General features: G+C 23.1%; 2 protein-coding genes across 12 annotated transcripts in view; both read left to right on the top strand.

Annotated features, from left to right (window-relative positions):
• Positions 1 to 7,015, top strand: part of LOC102671396 (MAP kinase-activating death domain protein) — a 33,930-nt gene extending 26,915 nt beyond the window's left edge. For 7 of the 10 annotated variants that reach the window (XM_006609105.2, XM_006609107.2, XM_006609109.2 and 4 more), the window contains 3 exons: positions 5,432 to 5,504; positions 5,827 to 5,873; positions 6,623 to 7,015. In XM_006609105.2, coding sequence (XP_006609168.1) covers positions 5,432 to 5,504; positions 5,827 to 5,873; positions 6,623 to 6,979 — 477 coding nt within the window. In that variant the 3' untranslated portion in view covers positions 6,980 to 7,015. Of the gene's footprint in view, positions 1 to 3,767; positions 3,890 to 5,431; positions 5,505 to 5,826; positions 5,874 to 6,073; positions 6,208 to 6,622 lie in introns of those variants that run through there. The other 3 variants (XM_031515082.1, XM_031515081.1, XM_031515083.1) reach the window with 2 other exon arrangements.
• A 7,459-nt stretch (positions 7,016 to 14,474) lies between these two features.
• LOC102670925 (farnesol dehydrogenase-like) lies at positions 14,475 to 18,833 on the top strand. 2 transcript variants are annotated; one of them, XM_006609100.2, is made up of 7 exons: positions 14,476 to 14,633; positions 15,565 to 15,634; positions 15,726 to 15,879; positions 16,713 to 16,925; positions 17,259 to 17,509; positions 18,088 to 18,234; positions 18,635 to 18,833. In XM_006609100.2, the coding sequence occupies exons 3-7, from the start codon at positions 15,792 to 15,794 to the stop codon at positions 18,674 to 18,676; spliced, it is 741 nt and encodes a 246-aa protein (XP_006609163.1). In that variant the 5' UTR covers positions 14,476 to 14,633; positions 15,565 to 15,634; positions 15,726 to 15,791; the 3' UTR covers positions 18,677 to 18,833. The 2 variants fall into 2 exon arrangements, with proteins under 2 accessions (XP_006609164.1, XP_006609163.1); XM_006609101.2 differs by lacking the exon at positions 15,565 to 15,634 and having other exon boundaries at positions 14,475 to 14,633.
• The last annotated feature ends 16 nt before the right edge of the window (positions 18,834 to 18,849 follow it).

Below are 18,849 nucleotides of genomic sequence, written 5' to 3'. Positions count from 1 at the left end.
TACTACTACTACTACTACTACTACTACTACTACTACTACTGTTACTACTACTACTATTATTACACTCTTAACCAGTGCATTTAAATTTAACTAATCTGCTGTCTACCTTACTGTTTTCCTATCATTGATCGGTGTTAACTGTGACATACATACGTCTATGTATATATATATATATATATACACACAAATATATATATATATACACAAACATGTGTATAAATTATACACAGTGTACATATATATACATACATTTATATGTTCTCTATAATATATATTACCATGAGATTGACTCAGGTACCATAGTGATCCATGTATGTATATATGTTATATACATATATATTATATATTATGTATATATATATAATATATATACATAAATACGCAGAACAATGTCTATTGCAATTCGATATATAAATTCGATATATAAGATTGTCTTTAGATGAAAATATTATTTGTGAGTAGTGTCTTAGTGCAACTTGTAGAGCAATGTTTTGGTGCACTCAATGCAACTATATATATATAGTATATATATATACATACATATATATATATTATTTTTCATCATATAACCTTCTACGTCATCCCGTACATTATGGGATTTTTTACATCATTCAGTTCTCCACGCGCCATTATAGCGCTTCTCGTTCAAATTAGTTAGATGTTGATCGTAGAAAAAATTAAATTAAATTCTTAGATTAATCTATCGATGTGATATCTTTACATGGAACGTTCTTAACAACTTTGTTTTGACTTATATAATATATAAACGAAGAAGAAAATAATATCATCGAAATTTAAAAAAATGAAATTGAAAAAAATAAAAGAAAATCTTATTAAAAGTTTATTCTTTCATGAATTGGAATAAATCTTTTTTTTATTAATCTGTTAGTTATATAATTAACAAAAAATTAATTGAAAATATTTGTTGTTGTCATTTTAATAAGATTTAATTTTCTTTGATTTTTTCAAGATCGTCAATTTTTTTTATTTTTTATTTTTATATAAATCGTAACAATGTGTTTTTCAAAAGAAATTCATGAGAAGATAAATGCATCGATATGTTCATCAATATTTATAATATGGTATCCAGTGACTAATGGTAATAAATGATTTCATTCCATAGAAAAGAATTAATGAAAAATATTGAATATAATTTTTTCATACAATGAAAAATTTTTTTTTAATAATTTGTTTCATTGAAATTTTAGATCTTTGAAATTTTCTAAGATTATAAGATTATTTTGTATATAATATAGTACGCAAAATTAAATAATAAAAATCAATTTTTAAAAATACTTTCTTAAAAATAAAGCTTAATTCGAAATATATTTATTCCATATTTTTTATTATTTTATTTCAACTAGAAGAACTACTTTTTTTTTGATTGTACCACTAGTTACAAGATATTCTATATATACGTATACTATTGATTTAGTATCGATTAAATTTTTTAATGAATTATTACTATATTGGAATTATATAGAACTAAAGAAGAAAAAATTAAAGAAACGATCGACATAATTTATATTAATTAGATAAACGTTTTATATATATATATAAAAAGCATAATAATTATTAATGAGGTCTGAAATATGCTTTTGAAATCGTGTTGCGTTTTGAAGTCAATCTACAATAATTAATTATCTATCTTGACATGGATATATATAATTTGATGATTTATTATCAATATGTAAGTTTAAATTTATAAGTTTGTAGGAATGAATATTATATCATTATTATGTATATTTCAAAATTTCATACTTTCATTGTTTTCATTTACTAAAATTTGCACAAAATATTTTTTTTAATAATCTACATAAATTGAATTAAATGATGTTAATTTCTGATAGATTTAAGATTTTGAAATTTGATATATTTTAATTTACCAAACAATATTTTGAAATAAATCATAATTAAAAATTATAAATTGCAAAAGCATATTTCTCACCAATCTTTCAAAAATGTCAAATATGTGAGAAAAATTTCGGAGTACGGCCGTAGAAGTATATGCTGAATTAATAAAAATCTATATACGTAGTGAACAGTCGTAGTTAATTTTTTATTTCTATCAAAAAAAAAAAATTGTTTTTTATCAATTTTTAATTTTCGCGCAAAATCGGGTGACGATCATTAAAAAAAAAAGAAGAAATCAAAAAATAAAAGAAACACAAATTGGATACATACATTTTTTTACGAAATGTAAAAAGAACAGTTTTATCGTCAAAATTTATCATTTTTTTTTTTTTTTTTTAATCGAAAATTTTTTTTTTTTTTTTTTTTTTTAAACAAAAAATTTTTTTTTTTTTTTTTTTTTTTAAACAAAAAATTTTTTTTTTTTTTTTTTTTTTTAAACAAAAAATTTTTTTTTTTTTTTTTTTTTTTAAACAAAAAATTTTTTTTTTTTTTTTTTTTTTTAAACAAAAAATTTTTTTTTTTTTTTTTTTTTTTAAACAAAAAATTTTTTTTTTTTTTTTTTTTTTTAAACAAAAAATTTTTTTTTTTTTTTTTTTTTTTAAACAAAAAATTTTTTTTTTTTTTTTTTTTTTTAAACAAAAAATTTTTTTTTTTTTTTTTTTTTTTAATCCAAAAAATTCTTCTTTTTTTTTTTTTTTTTTTTTTTTTTTTTTCGTTAGGGATATAATAAAGGTGAATGTTTATGTACGTCTCTAAGGAAATTTGAATGCACTGCATGAATGAGTAGATCTCGATATATATGTACGATAGAGAAAAGTCGCCCGCTTTTGCAGAACCATTTATAAAACCACTCTCACGTTGCCAGTTATGTAGTAGAGCAATGGTATCGTGCTATATAGTGATGTTTGATTGAATGAAATTCCCAAAACTCGTGGAAAAGCAACTCGAAAGAAGCCCGGCACCAATATCTTCGATTTTTCATGTTTTACACACACATATATACACATGTTTCTATGTATGGTGTTTTTCGAACTTTTCTAGTGATATTTTTTTAATACAAACTTAAGAATTTTAATTTCTTTCCCCATAGAAATTTGTGAAAGAAAATATCGTATACAATTTATAATATTTACTATGTATTTAAATTTTCTGAAATTTATTATTCATGTTTAAATTTACTGATTGCTAATTACTTAATAATGTAATTTTTTTATGAAAATTTTTTGAAAACTTTGTTTTTTAAATTTATAAATTTTATATTCATTTTTTTTTTTTATCTATTCTCAGAAAATAATATAAATTCTGAGATTATCATTATCAAAAAACAAAGTAAAATACAAGCAAATTAATAAGATACAGTTCAAAAAGCACTGTACTACAGCATGGCACCGCTGTACACGATGTTTCGATCTTCTAGATCTTAAATACACGATATATAAATATATATATCTCTTTAATTACGATCGATCGATCGTCTCATAACTGTGCATCATTAAACAAAGACAAAAAAACAACTTACAAATAAGAAGAAGAAGACGAAGAAAAAAAAAACATAAATCAAACGGGCCAAATCCAATTTCGCGCATTTTAGATATACAAATTGCACATATTATAGCAGATCTATCGACGCCGAGCAATCGATGACATTTATACATTTTTTGATATGAGTTTAGGCCATCTCCAGAGTTGCCTGCTTGCCGCTGAATTATTAAAAAAAAAAATAAAAAATAAAAATATATATAAATAATAACGAAAAATTGCTACGATTGTTAGACGCTGCTCTCTGTGATATTTCTGCTTCGAAGTTTGAACCATTTTTGTAATATCGCTTATGTTATTGCGCCTTGTTGCAGCCGGAAATGCGATCCGCCGCGGCCAATACTCGCGATTATTCCAGCTTTCAAGGCCCGCTTTGTCGAAGTCGAAAATGCTAATGGATGACTTGGCTTTTAATTAGCGAAGAAAATGATGCATGGTGTGTGCAGCTTTATCGTGCTCGTTGATCCCTGCATGTTTGCCAACATGATCGTTCTCGTTATACACGAATCGAAAAAGAAAATAGGGGAAGAAGATTTTAAAAAAGAGATATACCATGTTTGAAAATTTTTAAGAGGAAAAAAGATAAATAAGAAAGTTTCGAGGAATTTTTTAGAAATTTTGAAATAAAATTTTCACAACTCGGTAATTCTGAATGATAATTTAATTTAAAAAAAGAAAAGAAAAGATCCTTAAAAAGAGAAAATTTATAAATAATTATGATGATTTATGAGAATTAATGATTTTTCTTGAATCGGTATCATGTATATGATACATCATGTACTTTTTTAATTAATATTCATAATAAGATATGTTATTCATATAAATTTAAAATGTTTTTATACATTAATTTATATTCTGTATGATAAAAATATTATAATAATTTATATAATAATTTATCTTGTATGATAAAAATTATAAATATGATAAAATTAAATCTAATTGAATAGTTTAAATCATATTATAATCGGTGATCCAGCGATTAAGTATTCATTATGAATTGATGTTTCTTATTTCATATCTGCTATTTATTCAGAAAAAAAAAATATTATAAACTAAAATATAAATGAAAAATCTTTGATTCGAGTATACTTGAACGTGCATGAATTTCAAAGATGATTCCCTCGAAACCAAATACACTGAATAAATTTATATTTTTGAAGGAAAGTTGCAAAGTCTACCGTCAACTTTTCTCTTTATATTAATGATGTAACGAAATTGAGATGAAAAAAAAGAAAGAAAAAAAGATTGAATAAAAGAAAATACCAAATTTCATTGTATAATTTTACAAATTATAGTTATGAATTTAATAGATAGAACAATGAAATTTGGTAATGGCCCTTAATAAAGAAATATCTCTACAAATCCTGTAATTAATGTAACATGATTGAGGAAATTAATTTCGATAAAATATTTTCAAAATTGGAAAAAATAGGACATAATAATTTAAAAGAAATTTCTATTTAAAACATATAAATTTCTCTAAAAGCAAAACAAGATATCTTTTAAAATTCGTTGAAAAAAAAATAATAATGTATTATGAATATTTAAAATTTCTTAAAATTTCCTTTAAATTCTTTAGAAGAAGTCAAGAATTTCTTTAAAAAGCAAAATGTCTTTGAATATTTTTTTTTTTTAAATTAAAACATGCAGAATGCAGGTTCGAGAGAAATTTCTTTGCAGCAAAATTACGCTTTCAAAAAAAAAAAAAAAGGTGCACTGTGATGCGTATTAGACGATACAATAGTATGTGAGACGTCGACGATTCAGAGCTTAATCCCACCATCGAACTTTAAGCATTTTTTTACTCGAACGAGTTTCACGCCTTTCTTTCCGAAATCGTTGTTGGCACACACGGTTTATATTGTCCGGGGCATAAAAGGCCATAGAGGATCTAATCACAAGTGTGCATGTATAAGTAGATCGCGAAATCGCACAGTTTCCGGTCACAACTAATACAAGACGAACGTGTTATTTGCAGTTTTTTGTAAGACTCGATCATATCCGCAAGTGCTTTACTCAGAAGGATGGGATCTTTGTATTGGAAGAATTCAGTAAGTAACTTTTTTTTTTTTTATAAAAAAAGAATAAAGAGAAAAATATAGAATGAATGTTTCAAAAATAGAAAAAATATTTTTATTTTTATAGAAAAGTATATTATTATCTTTATGCAATGTAATATTTTTATTATATGATGTAAATATGATAGAAGAATATTTTTATTTTTGTATAAATAAAAATTTTTCATATTTCTCTTTATAATAAAATTTTCGAAAAATTTTAAATTTCAAAATTTAAATATAATAAAATATATTTTCAATAATTATAAATAATATTTAATTTCGAATTCTTGTATCGATTTCTTTTATTTTTCAGATCCTAAAACTAGACAAGTAATTCAACGTAAATATAAGTCTCAAATGGTAAGCATAAAATATTAAAATATGATATTTAAAACTAATTAATTAATTTATGCATATATTTTTTGATTCATTGTGAACAAATCTTTTTTTTAAATTGCTTATTACATGTTGCTCCCATAGATTTACTTTTTTTTCTTTATTATGTTATCTTATAATGTTTGAATATTTTATGACATTTTATTTTGTATACTGTATAACAGGCCAATGAACTGTGCCACTGCATGCACAGGATATTCTCCGTTGCCTTTACGTTATCTGAACTCTCTGATGCCAACTCCGAAAACGAAAATGCATGAAGGTTTACTTGCTACTTTTTATTTTTTCTTTTTCCAATGTAAGTTTTCGTTGCTCTTTTTAAATTTCATTTATTTTTTCTTTTAAAACCTTTATTAATACCTGCATTTTATCATTATAAATTACCATTACCTATTAAACAAAATCTTCAAATTTAATTTTTTTTGCATTTTCGAAAATATAAGGACTTTCTTCATATAATAATTTATGAGTAAATAATAATAGATAATTAATATAAAATAAAAAATATAATCTTTAAATTCAAAAACATATCCATCTTATAAAAATAAAATGCATACGAATAAACAAGTAATCAAAAAAATTAAAATTGAAGTCTCAAATTATCAAAATATAAATGCATATACTAAAATATTTATCAATATAAATAGATTGACAATCTAACAATCTAAAAAAATTCCTTAAAAATTATGCTATTGTACAAAAAAATATTTCAGGCAGATCAAATCTGTTACTCGGTTCTCTGTGTGTTCTCTTACTTGGCCGCTGGTATGGAGCAACGGAAACAACAACAGAACCAACAGCAACATCCTCAACACCAATTCCATCTTCAACCCCAACAACAGCAACCACCACCGCAATATCAGCAATCGCAACGTCAACAAACAACATCAACACATCAAAAACAACAACAACACCAACAATATCAGCAAACTCAACAACGTGTACAATATCAACAACAGCAACGTCAACAGCAGCAATCTCATAGCCAACAACATTCAGGTAGTAACGCCGGCCAAAATAATCAAGGCCATAGAAACACGCAATCCGATTCTTTTCCTAAGCATCACTGACACAGAGGCAGACACTCGCTCCCATTTGTGCATAATTACAATAAATGTGCCCCTTACGCTTGCTTACCCTGGGTGTAAGTCTTCGTTTCACGGCCAATCCACTTGCATTGTTGAGGAATTTAACGTTAAATCTTCTTGATGGAGAAGAATAAATAAATTAAGGAGAATTAATAAATTAATTAATTATAATCAATTGTTGTTTAGTTTGTTTAAGTTGTTTAGTCAATGATAAGGTTATTATCCTAATATAAATACTAATTTCAATGCAAAAATTCTTTGTAAAATTTAATATTAATAGACAAGATAGAAAATGATCATTTTAAAAACTATTACAAAAGCTTGATGATCTTTTAAAAGATTATGAAGCTTATTAAAAATAAATAGAATACATTTTTCTTATCATATATAATAATAATTAAAATATTGTAATATATACTTTAAATATAATATTATACTTTAAAGATTTCTACACGCGTGGTTTTAATATTTTTTTGCAAATAGATTTATTTTGAATATTATAATATTCTCAATAATTAATAAATGATAAATATAATGATTCATTCAATAGATAAAAACTTTTTAATATTTTATTTTTTTTATTTTATATTCATTTGTATGAATATTTTGTACTAGGATAATAACAAAAAAGATTAAACAATCGAAAATATAATAGAAGGAGTAAACAAAGCAAAAAGCGCTTCAAAGAGAAAATATCGATAATGTATTATTGATTTATTACTATGCACTATATAATTTGCACTATCAAAATTTTTGAAATTAGCAATTCGAATTTGTATTTGTTAGAGAAATAATAATTAATTCACATGAGTTGCATCAACCTTATTTTTTTATGCAATGACCAGAAAAAAATTTCAATGCAAATGGATTGAAAAATATCTTAAAACGAGCATAAAAATCTAATCTAAAAAGAATTTTTGATTTTGAAATCTCGTGAAAATCATTTCAACTTCGATCTTCAACTATATAAAAATTGATAATCGTTGCACGGTATCATCCTCCGATCATTTTTAGAAAGCCAGTTTTAAGTTTTCTCTAAATGTGGAAAACTTGTTTCGTATTCTATTCGAGAAAAGCATTCGATGGAATCGAACGAGGCAATTAATATTTGTTGGTATTAGATATTGGTATTAGGAGGGTTGAAAAATAATAACAATTAACACATTGATTACCATGTTAATTTTGGATTTATTTCCATTGAAAAATTAAATTAAAAAATTCTTATATTTTATGTAAAGAGAATGTCACATTAGAAAAAATATATATTACAGAGAACTATAATTATTTCTGAAATATATTATTATATAAATATATTATTTTATTTATAAATTAAATATATTATATTATATTATAAAAATAATTAATTTTAACCACTTAAGTCATTATAATTTATTACTTATAATTTTACTAATAAGTTTAAATTTATTCATTAGTGAATGGTAATCAATATTAAAGTTTCGTAAGTCAATGAAAAAAATGTATAAATTAAAAACGAAACATTAGTGAAAAAATTGGCTAATTAATTCAACATAATCGTGGTAATTATTTGCAAAGCGGGGGTTGGGTGTAATAAACGATGATGAAAACGAATTACGAAGCATTTTTTCAACAAAAGTTCAATCGAAAGACATTGAAAATATATCATTGATAAAGAATTCAAAAGCAAATGATGATAATAATAATAATAATAATAATAATAATAGTAATAGTAATAGTAATAGTAATACCGACAACGTAATAAGATAACAGTGGCAATTGTACATTCGCAAATAAGGATTCGAGTGGTATTTAAAAAAACAAATAGAAAATCGTACCGAATGAATTAAACGATCTTTTTATGGATCGTAAAGATATTAAAAAGAAAAAAAAACAGTTTCCTAACAATTTCATTCTTTGATATAATCGTCGTGTGCACGTGTAGAGACATGAAGTAATAAAGTTTGTATAGTTGCTGGAAGAAATACAACGAGATAGAAAAAAAAAATGAAGGGATATATTAAAAAATAAAAAAAATAAAAATATATTTATTTTGCCAAGACATTGAAGAAAGAAATTTGTCAAATTTGTGAAATAGCAAGGACTTCAAATTTAAAAAATACACAAAATATCTCTTGATTAACATCAATAATTTGATTCTCTTGATGGAATGTATATTGTAGAATTAAATTTATTAAAATCATATGAAATATAAAAAAAATGTTTCAAATGTATACATACATAAATTGTGATTACAAAAGTTTTTAACATATGAATTATCTAGTTTATTTTTTTAATCATTATAGAATAGAATAACAAGTATTTATTAATAATAGATTTTGAATTATATTTATTCTTTATATTCATAATTAATTTTATAATATATAATGAATACTTAAAGCAGTCATATATTTTTGTGAATTATACAAATTTATATTGTTACAATGTATAGTAATAGATTTTTAAAACAAAATATGAATATCAAAAAAAATATAAGTTTTTTTTAACTTAAATAAAATATATAATAAAATATATATTAAAGATTTTTATTTATTTTCTTTAAGAGATAACAAATATTCTACTTATTTCAATATTTTGTTAAAAATAATTTCCAAATAATATTATAAATATTAAGAAAAGAAGAATCAAATACAAGATTTTGAATTCTTGCAATTTATATATATAATTATTTTAATCATCATTAGGAAAAATTATTGTAATATAAAAATTGTAATATAAGAAATTTATATTTATTATAGTTGATAATTTCGTTAAATTTCTTCCAGTAACCAGTTAAAAAATGTATTAATCGTTCACGAAAATAAATTTACTGTACCGTCGTTAAAAATATTCTTCGATATCTCGAAGAAGACCAACGTAGATATCAAAGTCTGTTTTGACGGTGTTTTCTATGAGTAGCACGTAAAGCAATTATGAGATACAATAAAAACAAGATACTTAAAGAAAATAAAAAAAATAAAAAAAATAGAAAAAAGGAAAACTATTCATATAATCGGTGGAACAATTTTTGTATAAAATACATCGAAACAGACTGTAACTGTGATTATCTAATTTGATGGGAAATGAAAATGGAAAAATATGAAGATTAAGCTATTTAATTTCATATGGCCGCATGAAATAGTCCGGAGTAATTATAATATAATCTCGGATAGGATCGATACAATAGACATCTCTCCCTCTAAATACATAAATCATTGTTCATTTTCGTGCGATTGTATCGTTGTTCAATTCAATTTGTTGAAAAAGATGAAATATTTTATTCTGAATTATTTTTATTAATTTTAATCAAAAATTTAATATAACGAATTATTAATATCGTTTCTTCTAATCGACAAATAGTTAGTTTGGAGAAAACAAAAAATTTTATAAAGATTCTGGTGTTTATATGTTCATTTTGAAATCTCAAGATCCTTGAATTTTTGGAATTTTAATATCAGAAAATTTAAATTTGATGTTCAATTATGGGATGATAATGAAAATTCAATTGAAAAGTAATAATGATTTCTTGTTGTTTGAAATTAATAGTTAAAGAAATAAGAAATTCTTAAAATTCAAATTTGAGTTAATTAATATTAATAATTTTATTAATAAAAAAAAACTGAAATTCAAATTTATTGATTTAATTAATATTGCTAATTTTCTAATCAAGAAGTTAAAATTATTTTATCAATCCAAAGTTAACATTTAATAAATATTTTAATTACAAAAAGTTCAAAGAAATATTCAAATAATAATAATTCAAATATTCAATCCTTGAAAAAATCTATAAAATAGATATATCAAGGAAAAAATATTTAATTCTTTTTCTGGATCAATAAGATATTCAATCCCAAGAATTGAAATAAAAAAATATATGCATAAAAAAGTGATGAATATAATGATAAGCAAAAAAACAATATCTTTTAAATTAACAGACTTTGAATCTCCAAAGCTGACTATTTGCGTATTTTACCTCATGATAAAACGGAATAAGCATCAATCAAGAGATAAGAAAGAAATGAGTCGGTTGTACTAAGATAACACATTATAATTGCATATATTATATTTTAGTATGGACTCGAATAATGTAAAGTATTTAATGTATATTTGTAATATCGAATACGAGCATCGATTTGTTTCTTCTTTTTTGTTCTTTTTTTTCAAATTGATTGAAATTAAAGATGACCTACTTTAATAAATTTTTTGATTTATTAGCGAATAGAAAAACCATGTGTCATGAATGTACGAGATAATGAAATGTCGCATCTCTAAGCATCTATCGTGTAAAATAATTGTATAAAGCGTTAATTTATGATTTCATTATAAATTTTGATAAGCACTACTGATTGTAAGTTTGAGATTGTTCGATTTAAACTTTTCAATTTAAAATCTTTTAGATCTTTTATATTTCTGTGAACAAAAATTTAAGATTAATAATTTAATTCAAAAATTGAAAAATTAAAAGAAAAATGAAAAATTTTAAAAATTCAAAAATGAAAGTTTCAAAATTTGAAAATTTAGAATTTTAAATATATAAAACTTTGACTATTAAAAGATAAATTTTATTTATATTTCTCATTACTTATTTATATCATAATAACTCGAAGAATTTAATAACTTAAGACGATTATCAAAGCATTATTCTTCTTTCGTATAATTGACAGCTATAATTAGACTCATCTGTTCTTTCATTCTAAAAATACACAATTAAATTTTAAGTATAATCTCAAATTTATATTCAGAACTATATACATTAGTTCTCATATAACACATCAAAGTTTATACTAAGTATTATATAATCTATTGATAATTGTTACATCTCGTTAGTATCTGTGATCTTACATTTTGTAAAAATCCTACTACTTTAAGTTTATTATGTTTTTCGTGATGTGCGTGCAACGGAAGATGCAAAAAAAAAAAGCTTAAAATCATATACATGTTACTTACGTTTCGTAGATAGACCGTGTTATCGAATCGATGAGGTCGAAATTCAACGTGTTCCCCCCTACAACAAGAAAATAAAAAAATAAAATTCCACATATCTCGTATGTAAGAGGAAATCTGCAAGCATTCTATTCCTCCATTTTCTCCGCACTTAAGTCGCATTTTCAATGCAATTGATTACGAAATTTATTATTTGAAATTGAAAATTTTATTACCAGAAGCGTAGAAATATTTCCAAAGATCCAATTTTAATCAAGATTTTAAAATTCTTAAAATATTTTGATTCTCTGTAAAATCTTGCTCTATATCTATCAATAATATTTAATTTACTAAAAAATTATAATATATGATTTTTTAATAAATTAAATATTAGTAATTATTTAGTTGAAATATATATATAATTAAAATAAATTATTAATTATTAAAATAATTAAATAAAAATTAAATAAGCTTGTAATTAAAAATTCAATGAAATAATTTAGAAAACAGCTTCGCAATATTTTTCATTTTTATTCTACTTTTTTTTATTTCTTCCACAATTTGCAATATCTTCACTCTTTATCAATTGTTAATTTTTTTATTTATGTCTCGTTATTTATTTTTAAACTTTAAATCTCGTAATTGGAATTATGTTCATAAATATTGTTAAAAAATTAGCATATAATTGAATCTTTCGAGAGATATCTACACTTCTGACGTATGCGACATATTTATCTCGTTCAAAGCATTGAATTGATAATTCATTCAGGATGTATTTTATTTATTTTACACATAACCGATTAGAGAACGGATTTATTAAAAGACGTTTAAAGATAAACGTGTGTTCTCTACAAAATTAAAAGTCTTTAATATAATTTAATAAACATGAAAGAAACAATCAATAAATAAATCTAAAACCAATCTGATTTTACGATTTCAAATCGTTCGTATACAATGATATAAATTAGGAAAAAATTAATAATACATATTTTCTTCGCAATAGTTGTACATGAGAAGAAGAAGTACAATAATTTTTAAAGGATTTGTAAATAATTATCGAATATTAATATTGTAGAAAAAAAGAAAAAAAAGATAAGAACGATAATGACCAATGGATTTATTCTATTTTATTTATAAGAAAAATCGGTGTGACGCTCGATCGAATGAAATAATACTGTTTCAGAAAACATGAAAATTCGGGGGCGCTATTTCGATTTCCGCTATTCTGTCTCTGTCTCTGTCTTTCTTTCTCTATTTATCTATCTATCTATTTCTCTCTCTCTCTCTCTCTCTCTCTCTTTCTTTCTCTCATCTTCATTCTCTTTTACTCTCTTTCTCTATGCCATTGTTTAATGCAGTTCCTGTTTAATGCCACGCTTAGACAATGTTTTTAGCGAATCATTGTCGCATTCCACGACGATACGTAACGAATTTAAGAATAAGAAAGAAAGGAATAATTAAAAAAAACAATAATAATTATTATTAATTATAATTATAACGATGAATTTAAAAGAAAAAGTGTTTATTAGAGCTCCGAAGGAAGCAGATTCGATACAAATTTCAAGTGTATAGTATTCAGCAATGTAGGCGCCTTATATCCAATAAATAACTTGTAGATTTGAAATAGATTGTGTTAATATTTATCCCATCATGATTCTTTTTATCTTTTTTTAAAAAATAATATATAAATAACAGTTTTAATAACTATATTATGACATTATAATAATGTATGACGAAAGAAACACAATTTTGCAATTTAAGAACTGGATAAAATATAAAATATAAAAGAAATATAAATAGTTAAAGAATAATAGATATTATTTATTATTAATTATTAATTGTATTATATTTATATTATATTACTTTATAATATAATATATGAATTAGTTTTTCTTAAATTAATTCTTGAAAATACAAAATTTAAGAAACACATTATACATATAAATGATATAATTTCCATATCAAGAAATGAAAGAAATGAAAAAATACTAAATAACTTAATTATTGTATAAATAATTCTTTAATATTTAAATTATATTTAAATTATATTTAATTAATTTTATATTTAAATTNCTTTTCCTAAAGTAGTCCTTTAAAATATAAAGTTCAAGAAATAGATTTATAGATTGTATAATTTCCACATTAAAAAAGAAATATTAATTATTATTAATATCAATTATTTTATTATATTATTTTATTATATATTTAATATTTAAAAATTTATCCCTAAATTAATTCTTCTGTAGAACAATAAATATTCCATATGACAATAGAATAAATTGATTTCGCAATCTAAAGCACGTCTCTTGTTAGCCTTAATTCACTAACAAAACGCTTCCGTATTGCAAACAAAGGATGTTAACTTCAAAACAATTACTCAGGCATATGTTAATACAATTATATAATTATATAGCCGCTAATAAAAAATTTTTGCAACGACAAATTTCAACTTATTAATAATCTTTATAATAAATCAATATCAACCACAATATGTTATTATATCATCTACCACAGAAACACAATAAAGAATAGCCGACAAGGGCTTCTCAATTAACGTTCTACGTCTGTGCACGTAATCGTAAACCGTATACTGCAGTTGTGCAAAGAAGTTCATCGTGGTCGCTTCGACTGCCAATCGATTGAAAAATTTTTGAAAAATCTTATAACGATTGTAATCGTTATATCTGTAATATAATTTGTATTTATAGTGTCGTTCAAAAAATAATTTTTACATCCTGTAAGTACATATTTTTGCAATAAAATTTCTTTAACTTATTCCTTTTACTTATAAGAATATAAGAATATAAGAAGAACAAAAGTTTGCGATGAATTTCTTGATGTATTGTAATATTATTTTTGGAACCAAATTTTTTTCAGGAATAAAATACTTTTTTTTCAATTATTTATAGAAGAAATAATTTTTTAAAATATTTTTTTTATAAAAATATATAACATACATATTATTAAAGAATTGTTTCATCGAAAAAAAATATATTTATATTTTATATTTAGTTATTTAATAAATAAGTAAAGTATTGTTTCATGCATACATTATATTCAGCATGAAAGAGTTATAAATAGATAATAAATAATCAATAAATCAAAATTAATGATTAAATGTCTATTAATCATTAAAAATATTTTTTTTTAACACTACATTATATCATATATATACAATATAATATATATACATATATACATATATATATATATATATATGTACATATACTAGTAGCTAAAAAAATTGGAAAATACGTTAAATATGTATTCTTAAACTAAAGAAACTAAAGAAGAAATCTTTTAATTAAAAATTTGTCAAAGTAAAAAAAAATCATTATTAATAATGTTATAGTAATCATTATTATATCAATCCAGTTATATCAATTGGAATTAATAAAAAGATTATTAAAAGCTATATATAATAGCTATAAAAAAAGTGTTTTTAAATTTTTTAATTGGTACTATTGTATCATTTATCAAATAAATATCTCTAAACTTTTATCTGCCATTATATTTTTTATTTCTCTCTTTGTAAAATTTAATATTCTTTTAATAAAAAAACAATTTTAAGAAACAAATATTTATCCAAATTTTTTTTGTCTCTGATGAATCGAAATTCTAATAATAACATATAGAATCATATAATCGTATATGATAATCGAAAATAGATCGTAGACAGGATGTCAGAGATCTCGCAAACAACATTAATTGCCGAGGACATATCAGACCGAAGGCTAGGTATGGGTTTACCACGAGACTATCGGATTTCCCACCGGACCAGTCGCAATCGATTTTTAACCGCTGTTACTTTTTACCTATCGGTTTCTAGACTTATAAGCGATCTTATTACCGGAGTTACGGCGAACAGTCGCGAGACATACGTGAAATAGGAAGGATGGACAGATGGGCAGGGAAGGTGGCCGTGGTAACGGGTGCAAGTGCCGGAATTGGGGCCGCGATCGTCAAGCAATTGCTCACTCATGGTAATTCTTCACTAAAAAATACTTTTTTTTACCAATTGTTGTTTAGAAAATTTCGATCCTATATCTAATTCAACTCAAAAATTTAATTCATTTTAATAATTATTTCAGCGAATCTTGTACTTGGAATATATCTATGATATTGTAATTTGTAATTTGTATCATCGCTTAAAATATTAGAAAGAAAATAAAAATTTATTTTTTTTATTTTTATTGCAAAAAGAAGTAAATATTTTTATTTTACTTAAGTTTTTGCAGTTTAAGTATAAAACTTATATTTAAAAAAAAATAAAAAAAAGATTTTTTTTATTTAATGTTTATGCAATCTTTTATAAGATTATTAACAATTGCGCAATTGGAAGATTGCATTTGAACTGTGCAACTGAAAGAATATTTTAAAATTAAATTCTAGAAATTTTAAAAATAATAAAATAAAAGATCATATTTTGAAATGTAAAAGAAATATTTTTATTTATTATTCTTAATTTATTCAATAGAAAAAAAAATTATAAATTTATTTATTTATGAAAGATAGAATATTTTGTTTTTTCATATTTCATCTCGGATTTAAAAAAAAATAAATAAATAAATTTCGATATTTTTGTATTAAACCACGAAAAGGAATGAAAAATGAAAATAAAAATGATTCAAATTTTTCTTTTAAAATTTAAAGATAAAACTTAAAATAAAAAAATTTCAAGGAAAGAATAACATACGAGGTTTATTTTTTTAAGGAAGCATAAAATTTTTTTTTTATTAATAAGAAATTAAAAATCTGATTTGATAATTTTTACAATGCACAGCAATTTACATATCGATGAATTAATTTCTGCAAGGGATGGTGGTAGCAGGTCTTGCCAGAAGAGTAGAAAAGATAAAAGAATTGGAGCAAGGGTTGGAAGAATGTTCGGGAAAGCTGTACGCCGTAGAATGCGATGTATCAAAAGAGGAAAGCGTGATCGCAGCTTTCGCGTGGGTTCAAGAAAATCTTGGCCCTGCAAATGTATTGATCAACAATGCTGGAATAACAAAAGAATCTTCTCTTATAGGTAATTCATTCAATATGATACTCTTAATATTTTGAATTTAATTTGAACAAAATACAAATATAGAAATAATAGAATTTCTATTAAAAAAAATTTTTAATTCACTTGAATTCGAATCTAATTTTCATCGATTTAAAAAACATATTATTATAATTAATAATATACATTATAATTGTACAAAATAATAAAAATATTATGTCTTAAATGAATAACTTAAGTTCATGAAAAATAATAAAATATTTTTTCCAATTTTTAATTGCAATCTTCAAATTAATTTGTAATTGCTAACTTAGCTACAAAAATCTTTGATCGATTAGTTTAATATCAAATCTGCAGATGGCAATTTAGAAGATTGGCGCTCTGTCTTCGACGTGAACGTTTTCGGATTGTGCCTCTGCACTAAGGAAGCAATTCGCATGATGCGAGAAACAGGAGGCGAAGGTGTCATAATAAACATAAACAGTCTTGCAGGTGAAAGAGTGCCTTTCATACCTGGATTCTCCGTTTATCCAGCTTCAAAAAGAACTATCGCTGCTCTGGCGCAAACATTGCGACACGAGCTGACGGGAACCCAAATCAGGGTTACGGTACTTGCAATTATTATTTCTACTTAAATTATATTCAAAATTAAATTATTTTCGAATGAAGTGGAAATGATAAAAAATTATTTTAAAAAATTGTAACTAAAATATAAAAATAAAATAATAAAGTTACGACACGAAATTTATTATAAATATTTAATTTAGCGATTTTTTTTTCAATTTTTTTTTTTTTAAATTTCGCACAATAGAATCTTAATTTATAATTAAGTTATATATAATTATATATATAACTTATAATTATAGTCACAATAGAATTTTAATCGAAGGAGTTTGACAAACTGATACATTTTTTATTTCGTTATGAAAATATACATTTTTCCACTATTTCGTAAAAAGTAATAAAAGTATATTATTTTTTTAAATTCTCCTGATTGATTTTTTATTTAAATAATAAAATAAAGCTTCTAAAAAAATTTGAAGAATCAGATTGAGATCAAAATTAGAAAAAGTCAGTAAATTACTATATAATTATTAAATAAAATACTTTAAAAAACAAGAAGTGAGAAAAAAAGAAAAATATATTAATAACATTTCAAATTTTAATTTTTTTTTTTTCCCTGCAGGGTATTAGCCCAGGTTTAGTAGCCACAGAGTTAATGGTATCTTACAGCACGTATTCTGAGGAAGCATTAGCATCATTTCCCACATTGGATCCAGAAGACGTCGCAACAGCTGCAATATATATTTTATCATGTGCCCCGCATGTTGTCGTAAATATAATTATCCACTCTTCGATAATTGTCGAAAATTTAGAATGATATAAAAAATCTTCGAAAAAAAAAAATACATATATAGATTATTACAGATTATCACACAGACTTGAATCAACAAATATTAAATACATAAATTATACACGTGATAATGAACTGCCAATTTGATTTCTTCTTTTCTTTTTTTAATTTGCCATACATACATTTAATATATTTTCAAAATCGATTCTCTTGAAAATAAAATTTTTTTTTTAAATGTTCTGTACTCTTTATTTTCGGTTTATTTTTTTTTTTTTTTTTTTTTTTAGAAAATCATATCTTGACGATAGTATTATAATATCTTATATTTATAAAATTTCTATATATTATGCATTAATATCATTTTTAATTATATTTTCAGATTCAAGATATTATTCTGCGACCTTTGGGCGAGTCTTGGTAATAAATAACATATGAAACCATTCAAGATTTAATTATACTTTAGAATTATTCATTTCTAATTATTGCACAAACGATTGTTATAGAGACAAAGAAAATATTTATACTATCAATTGAAAATTGCACTTATTTAGTTGTTAATTAATAATTGTTATATCTTATAAAAATTCTTTAAAC

This window comes from Apis dorsata, unplaced genomic scaffold, assembly GCF_000469605.1.
Source record: "Apis dorsata unplaced genomic scaffold, Apis dorsata 1.3 scaffold_52, whole genome shotgun sequence".
NCBI classification, from domain to species: Eukaryota; Metazoa; Arthropoda; class Insecta; order Hymenoptera; family Apidae; genus Apis; species Apis dorsata.
The sequence above is the reverse complement of the archived record's forward strand: the minus strand, read 5'-3'. Positions and strand labels throughout refer to the sequence as shown.